This window comes from Biomphalaria glabrata, chromosome 12 (genome assembly GCF_947242115.1).
Source record: "Biomphalaria glabrata chromosome 12, xgBioGlab47.1, whole genome shotgun sequence".
In the NCBI taxonomy this organism is placed as follows: Eukaryota; Metazoa; Mollusca; class Gastropoda; family Planorbidae; genus Biomphalaria; species Biomphalaria glabrata.
Window position 1 is genome coordinate 3003719 of NC_074722.1, and position 9406 is coordinate 3013124.

At 34.3% G+C, this 9406-nt stretch overlaps 1 protein-coding gene across 2 annotated transcripts; it reads right to left on the bottom strand.

Annotated features, from left to right (window-relative positions):
• Window positions 1-1370: 1370 nt before the first annotated feature.
• LOC106068255 (uncharacterized) lies at window positions 1371-8237 on the bottom strand. 2 transcript variants are annotated; one of them, XM_056006603.1, is made up of 6 exons: window positions 8131-8224; window positions 7121-7273; window positions 5346-6448; window positions 4643-4757; window positions 3322-3467; window positions 1371-2032 (listed from the first exon to the last, which is right to left on the bottom strand). In XM_056006603.1, exons 3-6 carry the CDS (start codon window positions 5999-6001, stop codon window positions 1720-1722), a joined length of 1230 nt encoding a protein of 409 aa, XP_055862578.1. In that variant the 5' UTR covers window positions 6002-6448; window positions 7121-7273; window positions 8131-8224; the 3' UTR covers window positions 1371-1719. The 2 variants fall into 2 exon arrangements, with proteins under 2 accessions (XP_055862578.1, XP_055862579.1); XM_056006604.1 differs by lacking the exon at window positions 7121-7273 and having other exon boundaries at window positions 8131-8237.
• Window positions 8238-9406: the final 1169 nt, after the last annotated feature.

Here is a 9406-nt window from a genome sequence, read left to right on the forward strand (position 1 = left end):
GTCTTACAAAGTAGAATCAGTCCCATCTGTTTTATTATATATACTGCTTTTCTCATGTTATTTTCACAAAGACCTGAACTGGAGGAAATCATCTTGGAGGTTTATGTCATACATCTCTCTAAAAACCAAAAAAAAAAAGCACGAATTTTGACCTTTTAAGTCTGGAAGACGTAGAAATTTCTGACACGTGTGTCACGGGTCACACCAACACAGAAATCAAGCTCTGCTGCTTTGTTATGGCTTATGTGCAGAAGTTTTTTGATGATCTGGATGGCCCCCTACATCATGGGCAAGAATGTGGGCTGTTAGTTAGGCATCACTGTATTGGACTAACCTGTTCAAAATACTATTTAATTAGTCAGCAATGAGAGTTGTATTCTTTCCTCTTGGTCTTTTTAAAGAATATATTTTTAATTTTAAGACAAGTTTCAAATAGTCTCAGATAGTACATTTGATATTTTAAAGTACATTAAGCTAACAGTCCAAAATAAATTAAATTATTATTAGATCTTATTCCTGCTTCCGTAATAAGGTCACAAGGTCATCCAAAGTTTAAATTGTGTAATTGTATGAGATTTTTTATCATGACTTATTTAGGACTACATTTTCTTCTGTCAAAATTTTTCTTAATTTAATTTGTCTGTCTTTAAATGAGATCTCCATTTAGCTGAGAAAGGACTGAAGCTTCCCTAGGTTCAAGTAAAATATAAAGGTGTATCTGTTCAAAATTAGGTTTTAATTTGTTTGCATTTTATAGCTGTTTTGTCTGTTCTCAAACCATTTGTGTTTATAAACAGCACTAAATAAATAAAATAATGTTTAAATATATTCCATCTTAGGATAAATAAATCTATTTATGGCCTATATCCATTAAAAAAAGTTTAGAATACTGATATATTTTTCTTTGAATGAAATAAATGTGTGTGCTCATTACTGATAACATCTTATAAATGATGTAGGCTGGACTTACTTCTGGTACTGGTAAGTTAAGTCATGGGCATAGCCAGGGAGTGGGGGTTTCAACTTCCCATCCACCCCAATAAAACCCTCACCCTATGGGGGGGGGGGGGGGGAATCAGGTGACAGCATAGCCAAAGGGCTATTGAGGTAGAAACCCCCCCCCCCCCCCCATATAAAAAACTAAATTGTATAGTATGTGCCACGCTTGAATCTGTGGATGGTATGAATCTCGCAAGAATATGATGTCACATGATCAGATGAGTGCAGGTCCAAGTGCGTGAGCACAAGTTGTCAAGTTTTTTATTTATATCCTTACGACCAGTGTTTGCAGAGAGTTATAGCAATATATATTCATATATATTTGTAAAAGAAAACATGAAATAAAAAATTACCCCACTTAACACCCCCCCCCCCCCAAAAAAAAAAAAAAAAAAAAAAACCTGGCTACGCCCATGAAATAAGCAGTAATACAATAGTAAGACATTAACATAACACAGAAATAAATTCAGGCATCCCTTAAAGTTATGAGATTTCTGTGCAACCGGTCAAACTTTAACGGTAAAACAAAAAGTCCTAACAGAAGTGAGCTCTCATTCTCTTCTTTGTTACTTCTAGAACACACAATCTTTCTGTCATAACAGTGAGCAACAATAGTTGTAGAAATAGATACTTCCTTTATCTTGCTTCAGACAGAGGTAATAGCTTGAGCAACCTTTGCAAATTTCTATCACAAGTTGGTATTGTATAAATCAAACCCAATCAGTTCACTCTAACGGAGCTCACAACTCTACCTGACAACCTCTGACCTCCATCAGCACAAACTGATGTGGAACTACCGTTGTTTGTAATAGATGTGCTGGCGATTGCTTCCTTCTGCTGTTGCCTTGTGGGGCTGTTCCGTCCTCCATCTCCCCCACCCTTATCATCATCTAATTCTTTTTTGGAGCCGTGAGATTTTTTGGGGGCTCTACGAGCAGCTTTTTTATATTTCAGCCTGCTCCAGACAGCTTTACACATGGCCTCCAGGATCCAGTCCTTGCTTCGGATGTTCTGGCAAAACTTCCAGGTGTTACTGAAATGAGACAAAAAAATAATTTTTTATCTAACAAGAACATTATGATGGTCTGAATACAGGCAATGTTTTGTTTTTTTTATGGTACACACCGGTACGGCGTACCAGCACCTTTTTCGATGCAGGGAAAATTTTTACTTTTCTTGTATTTTACCATTTATTATTCATTTATTAGTAGTTAAAAGTTAGGCTCTCCATCACTGGGTACTGAAACCTATTTTTTTTATAGAAAAAAAGCACTGTTTACCAGTAAACATTTTTTTTCTCTTTCAAAATCTAAGCAAATAAGATGATTGTCTTTGATTAATTATATCTAATAATTTTTCAGATATATTTACATCAATACTGATAGACATTAGGGTTTATTGAAAGAAATTTCTATAAATCAAATAAGAACATAAAACTAAAATGGAATTTAACTTTGGTTAGGTCAATAATAGAATATATATGTATCCTCTGTTTGGGACCCCTCAACTAAAGAAAACATTTAAAGAAACTGGAACATACAAAATAGAGCAGCGAGATTAATAACAAACGAATATTCACATTTGACTAGAGTAACACCTTTAGTAAAATCACTAAATGTAGAAAATTCTTCAGGAGAGAAGACTCAAAAGTAAAGTAGCAATTTTAAATAAAACACTGAACCATAATCTTCAAATACAAAAACAAAATTTAGTAAAATTCTCAGAAAGACACAAAGATAAAGGCACATTCCTTGTTCCATATGCTAGGACAAATTTGTACAAATATTCCTTCTTCCCTAGTGCTATTAGAAAATGGAATGAGTTGCCTGAGCTAGCCAGAAAAAACAGTGACTTGGCAGAATTTAAGTCAATGGTTAACATGCATGACTAGATGCATGACGCGTAGGACGTAATCATCTTCTTTTTTGAAGTAACGTCTGTATTATAGAAGATAAGAAGAAGGTTAGGACAATGTTTGGTTGTTGATCAGTTACACTCAATAAAGTATCATGCTATTTGAACCAGAGTTGTCAAGTTCTTTATCACCAGAAAATGCCGACCAAGTCCTCCAAAACTGCTCTCTTTACCAAGAGGCCCGTATAAGACATTGGCCCCAAATCACCCCAATAGAAAGAAAACTATATGGAGAGCTCCCTGATTTGGAAACCACTGCGCAGTTCATCTCATGTATTGGTCTAGTCATATGAACACTCCAACATAACAAACGATGAAGAAGAAGAAGAAGTCAAGTGCTTGAGTTAGCTGTGTCATGAGAGAGCCAGAGAGAGAGACAAAGCAATAAATATATAATAATTTACTTACAGGACACATGCTTTACACCGTCTTAGCTCCCCTCTCTGTAGCAAACTCCATGACCAGAAGATATAGCTCCGAGCTATCAGACTTTCATCTCCTAGCTCTAGAGCTGTCTTCAATTGCTTCTTGGAGATTTCTCCAGCTTTCTCAGCCTGACCAAAATATGAACATATAATATTTCAAATTATCCAATAATACAACGATAAATGCAAAAATTATAAATATTTAGAAGTGTCAATTAAGGTGTAATGAAAAGGTTTAGAAGTGTCAATTAAGCTGTAATGAAAAGGTTTAGAAGTGTCAATTAAGGTGTAATGAAAAGGTTTAGAAGTGTCAATTAAGGTGTAATGAAAAGGTTGAGAAGTGTCAATTAAGGTGTAATGAAAAGGTTGAGAAGTGTCAATTAAGGTGTAATGAAAAGGTTTAGAAGTGTCAATTAAGATGTAATGAAAAAGGTTTAGAAGTGTCAATTAAGTGTAATGAAAAGGTTTAGAAGTGTCAATTAAGATGTAATGAAAAGGTTTAGAAGTGTCAATTAAGATGTAATGAAAAAGGTTTAGAAGTGTCAATTAAGATGTAATGAAAAAGGTTTAGAAGTGTCAATTAAGAGGTGTAATGAAAAAGGTTTAGAAGTGTCAATTAAGATGTAATGAAAAAGGTTTAGAAGTGTCAATTAAGAGGTGTAATGAAAAAGGTTTAGAAGTGTCAATTAAGAGGTGTAATGAAAAAGGTTTAGAAGTGTCAATTAAGATGTAATGAAAAAGGTTTAGAAGTGTCAATTAAGAGGTGTAATGAAAAAGGTTTAGAAGTGTCAATTAAGACCTACATGTGTGGGTGACTGGCATAAACTGCTGGCTACCCATCAAAGGGTTTTGAGTTCAAGTCGTTAACTGAGCTTAGTTGTGTTTGCTAAATGCCTAAACGCAACATGGAAACATTCTCCCAGAGACACACGCCCCCCCCCCCCCCATCAAATGTCCATAAAAGAGATTGCACCATAGCAAGAAAAATAAAAACCCAGATATTTTGCAATTACGAACAAGAACAAGTTGTGGTAAACAGTGGTAGTAAAAAAAAATGAATGGTGACTCTGTTGATGAGAGCTAGTTAATGACAAATAAAAGTCAAATGATAGTTGACAAAAAAAAAAAATTTAAAAAAAAAACAACAACTAAATGCATTAAAAAACATTTGAAAACTAGTGCGTGTTTGTGTAAGTATTTGGTTTAAGTAAAAAAAATCACAGCCACATTCACAATTCGACAAAAGAAAAAATGTGACCAACAAGGTTCATTAACCTCCGACAACTCACTTACACGGTACTTACATGATGTCTGAAGGTCTCCCCTAATGAAGAGTGGGCGCCACCTAGTGTTGACAGCCAAGCAAAGCCTTCCATCAATACAACATATTTACAGAGAAGTCCAAGAACTCTCCTAATCCTGAAGGGCGGAAGATGAAATAATTTTTAGTTTCTTGTGCAAGAAAGTTATTCTAAATTGATGATACTCAGTCTTACACATTCATGTAGGTTCACAATTCTTTCTCTTCAGTTATCTCAATTTTTACCTGGCCTATATTACTGAAGAATTGAATTCACCAAAAAAAATTATTTTTACAACTAATTCTGGAACGTTACTTTTATAGGTAGAAGAATATTATTATATTATTATATTATGTCCAATTAATTGATACCTGACTTTTATAGGTAGAAGAATATTACTATAATATTATATTATAATGTCCAATTATTTGATACCTGACTTTTATAAGTAGAAGAATATTTTAAAATATTTATATTTATGTCCAATTAATTGATACCTGTCTACTGTCAGGAAGAGGCAGCAAAACTCAAGCTAAAAAACAATTTAATATCAAGTTCACTTTTTGTTAGCCACCAGTTAAATGAAATATCAAAATTATAACATTTTTGTCTGTTATTGACCAGGGGACTGGGGGATAGGAGTGGTTAAGAAACTACTTACAGATTATAATCAAACTCTAAGGACAAGAGCTACTTAGCTACTTACCAGGCATAATCAAGTTTTTGCTTTGGCCAGACGGCAACTACATCGATCATGTAAGGGACTGTCATATAGTTATCCCAAGCATCCCTCTCTTCCTGCGTCCATTGTTCGTACTCATGAACGCAGTCTCTGAATCCATTATGCTTCATCAGGTACTTCCAGAGACGCCAGCGAAATGTCTTGCTGCGTGAGCACTCGCGGCTGATACAACTGGCAACATGGGCATCCAACAGGACAGTGCAGCGGCAAATGGGAAGAACAAAGTAAATGATATCTGATGTCTGTTCAAACAGTTCATTCGGAGAGGCCACGCTGACCTCTAGGCTCGGCACAGAAAATCTTCTGACACGGCCCTGGGACGATGGTAACTCTTCTTCTTGAAGTTTTTTACATTCTTTAATAATAACGGGAAAGAAGCTGTCATGAGGCTGGCAATAAAAAGACACAGAATCTTTCTCCAAGATGCCATTCCTGGCAAACAGGCTAGAATGCTGTAGAATGAGTTGCTTACCATTATCACCAGAGACAATATGATCTACCATGAACATAAGCTTGATAGCTCCACCTGACATGTCCAGCTCAAACGGAGCGAGTTCTCTAGTGTATGTCTTACAAGTCCAAATGCGATCAAACGTACGAAAGACGACAAAGAGCCGCATTTTCAGGTCAGATATATGATCCCGTTGGAATTATATTTTAGTTCATCCCAGTCTTCTATTTAGCAGTTAACTATCTAAAGACAATCCTCCTCTTGTAATATATTTGAAAATATAATAAATTAAATCTTCTGAATTTACTACATGTGAAACTTCTATAAATATGATAATCAAACTTTGTATCACTTAAAAGGAAAATTTGATACTGATCTTCTCATTGGTATATCAAAATATTGTCCTGATTTTATGAAATCTAATATCACAATGGTTGAAAATATGGGAGTTGTATAATATCACAATGGTTGAAAATATGGGAGTTGTATAATAATTAAATGCTTCTTTCTATCCACCAAGTTACGCTCCTCTTCCATATTAAGATTGTGACATCATAGGAAGGAGTCTTTCAATGTACAGACACAATCTTAGAAAACATCCAAAAATTATCTAGTTCTGAAATTTAAAAAATAAAAAACATTATGAATATTCAAATATTTATACTATTATAGATACCTATCATTAGTAGCTGCTCTATCTAACCTAGTCCAGAATCTATGAATATATAGATTATATTTAATACAATACAGTTGACTAAGTAGTACACAGACTATATAAATTTAATCTTATTAAGTTTTGATTATTTTTGTCAGATTTTAAATATAGATCTATCTAGAATCTAGAAGATTTCACACCATAAGAGGATACTTCTAGATCTACTAGTCTAGAGTCTAGTAACAAAGTAATATGTAGATTAACTAAATCTTAGACTAAGACTTTAAGAGGTACAATTTCAATGTCACTACCTAGAAATGCAAAAACAGAAAAATGGGAATACATAAGCCTAAAGTCTTAGATCTAAGTCCATCATACAAAAAATGTTCCTGAATCTTCAGAAGAAAAATGACAAAGCAGAATGATTAATGACTCTAAAAGTCTAAATCAGCTTTACTCAAACCTTTCATCAGAGCAAAGAGGACTACTTTATAGCCAAAGTGCAGAAGACAGCAGGAAACTGTGCCAATGAATACAGCTCAGTGAAAGTATTTAGAGTCTAGATCTATCTAGCTTGCAGCCCAAACAAGCAACATTAGAAGAATTATAATATGAGAATCAAAGTGTTAATACTTGTTATATTTGAGTTATTTATATATTCCTTTCTCGTTGTTAGTTATGTGTCCTTTGTTGTGAACAAGCAGTTCTGCGCAAGATGACATCGTATGATGTATGATCTAAATGTGTACGCCCAACTTATACATTTCTTGTCTTGATACTTCAATACTAATCAACACAAAGAATGTATGAAGGAATAAAAATAGGCTCTTAGTTGGCGACTCAGACCCTCCCAATCAATCTAGAATCTAATTATGTTCTAATAATAATGATGACAATGAATGAATGATTAGAACTAGATATATATATATATATATAATATCTAGAATCTAGATTCTAGAAATAGATCAGTAGATCTATCTATAATCTCTATATAAAAAATAATCTAGATCTAGAAAAGAATTAAGTTCTAGTATGATAGACTGTAAGATTCTAGACTACTGACTAGGACTACTACATTCTAAATTTTGCTACATTCTACAGTAGTCTTATCTTAGTCTGAGTTGACATTATTATTAGTGACTAAGTCTTGGTGTCACTAAGTGAGTAGATCTAGATATAGATTTAAGTCTAAGTATAATCTATAATAATCTATTATTCTATATCTAGATTATGATACTGATAGAGATCTAGATTCCAAGTCACTTTCTAATTATTATTATTCTTAGTCAGTCTTAGTCACGTTAGTGTCTGACTGAGTAGTACTAGATCTAGATCTAAGACTTGAGTGGCTTAAGTCAACTTGAGTGGCTTAAGTGAGCAGCTGACTAGCAGTAGCACCTAGCAGCCTAGTCCTAGATTAGTAGATATATAGATCAAGAGTCTAACAGTATAAACTTATTTAATTTACTAGATCTAACTAATTAATAGATCTCTAGATCTAAGACTACTAACTAAGAGTAATTTGTTTGAGTAAGACTAAATTAGAATTTCAATTTGTCTACAGTCTACAGTCGTAACACTGACAGTCTAGATCTTGATTCTATAATATTTATAATTATTGTATAATAGATCTAGTCAATTACGCAATTCGCTTGTAGAAACTCTAGAATCTAGATTTCTACTAAGATGACTTAGTGACTTAGTGACGACTTAGTCTTAATAGCTCTACGATCTGTGTCATACAACGAATATAAAGAATTAAATTTATATATATATATATATAGGTCTGTGCGAAGAGCAAAAGTTTAAAGTTTAAAAAAGTTATGTAGAGAATCACATGCCTATATAAGTATAAACCGTTTATTTGTTCTTAGTATCAACATATATTTGAGCTTGGGGAGGTTCTCCCAAAGACAAAGACTCTAATTTAAACTGCATCTATCTCTCTCTAACAATACACGGCGACATATATGCATTACATATAGTTTTGTAATAAACCCTAACAGAAAATCATGGAGCCCCGTAGGCGGGGGGACAGTAGTAAGACTACTGCTCTCTGGCAAACTCCTGCAGCCACCTGTCCCCAAATTGTGATGGCTCGCCATCCCTTTGGACCCGGTCAGAATGGAAGAGAAGCGTGTGCTGACGTGTGGGCAGCCCAGCACTCGCAAATTTACCGCCCAGGCTTTCCCCCAGCAATATAGAGGTCACCCCATCTCTGACAGTAATGTCTTTGAAGTTGCAAAGGGAATAGATCGTCTCTCGAGCCGTAAAATGCCACAGAATATAGTTTTGTTTGTGGGAACTATTATGGAAAAGAATGTGGGCGGGCTATGGGAGTGGGTGGTGATACCGAGACCATGGCAGATAAGAATATTGACTTGAAAACTCTTCCTTTTTGGGTCGTGTCCTTCGACCGGCCAGCATTAGCATAAAGTGTCCAGATGTCCAACTTTTTCACTGCTATTTAATTAATACAATTTAGCAATTGAACTTAATAGGCTACTTAATATGTTGTGGTTTAACGAAAACCACTCCCTTAAAATTAAGATGAAAAGATGCAAAGCTTCACCGCAAGACGCGTGTTCACTGTGTTAATTTATTTATAAGTTTATATCATTATCATCATTGGCCTCCTTCAGTCGCAGAACTTTGTTTATATAACCTCTATATAATGAGTGGCCTGATAAATGCATTTGATAATGACCAATAATACATAGCATCAACCAATCAAATTTGCTTACTTGCTGTTGTCGTGGGTGTGTTTAATTATTATAATTTGTTTTCAGGTTATCAACTAAGACTAAGACTACGACTGCTTTATTGATCCTTTCGGAAATTTGTTGTGATTACAAGGACTCTTTTCTCATATAAAGACAACACAACAGAAAAATACACATAAATACAACAGACAACAAC